An 802-nucleotide genomic window follows, 5' to 3' on the forward strand; every position below is an offset into this window, starting at 1 on the left:
CATCTCGCCCCCGTTAGAGGCATACACAAGTATCACCACTTATCACTTTCCATCTCGATTTATTGTCTTCAGGCAATTACCACAGCACGATCGAATAGCAACAGTTCATGCCCATGTGATCGATTACGACCGTGCGCACGGATCAGAACCAGCAGTGTTACTAATCATGGAACGTTTGGCAAGAGATCTACATATCGCACTCAAGCAAGGATTGTCCTGGCTTCGCCGACTAATCGTAGCAAGAGATGTCGCCGAGGGTGTACGGTACCTACACAGTCAAGGACTGATTCATCGAGACATCAAACCGCGAAATGTGCTTCTCGATCTGAACGACCGGGCCAAATTGACAGACTTGGGATTCTGCAAGCCACAAGCGATGATAGGTGGCAGCATTTTAGGTAAGTTAACCAACAAACAATCATCTCACAAATTCTAGGTACTCCGCTACATATGGCACCTGAAATACTCCAGAAGAAGTACGATTACACGATTGATATTTACGCTTGGGGTATCCTATTTTGGTACATTTGTGCCGGGAGCGTGCACATGCCACGTAACTTTGACAAGTGTACGAACAAGGAGGTTTTGTGGAGCACCGTTCGTAAAGGTAAGAAGCCCCTCAATTTGAGCACGTCATCTTTTCAGGGGTTCGTCCTGAACGACTAAAATCATTCACTGATGAATGCTGGGATTTGATGGAACAATGTTGGTCTCGCAATCCACAAAAGCGCCCTCATTCGGGACAGATTGTCGAAGCACTGGATCAAATCTATGAAGACGAAGTCAACAGATCAACAAAGAC

At 46.1% G+C, this 802-nt stretch overlaps 1 protein-coding gene across 1 annotated transcript; it reads left to right on the forward strand.

Moving 5' to 3' along the window:
- Positions 1–72: 72 nt before the first annotated feature.
- On the forward strand, positions 73–605 carry T265_16137 (hypothetical protein; the record flags this gene model as incomplete). The annotated part of the gene is made up of 2 exons (XM_009179666.1): positions 73–398; positions 437–605. Coding segments are annotated over 2 exons (492 nt in total), but the record flags the coding sequence as incomplete, so codon positions are not given.
- Between the last annotated feature and the right edge of the window lie 197 nt (positions 606–802).

Source organism: Opisthorchis viverrini, assembly GCF_000715545.1.
Source record: "Opisthorchis viverrini unplaced genomic scaffold opera_v5_5535, whole genome shotgun sequence".
In the NCBI taxonomy this organism is placed as follows: domain Eukaryota; kingdom Metazoa; phylum Platyhelminthes; class Trematoda; order Opisthorchiida; family Opisthorchiidae; genus Opisthorchis; species Opisthorchis viverrini.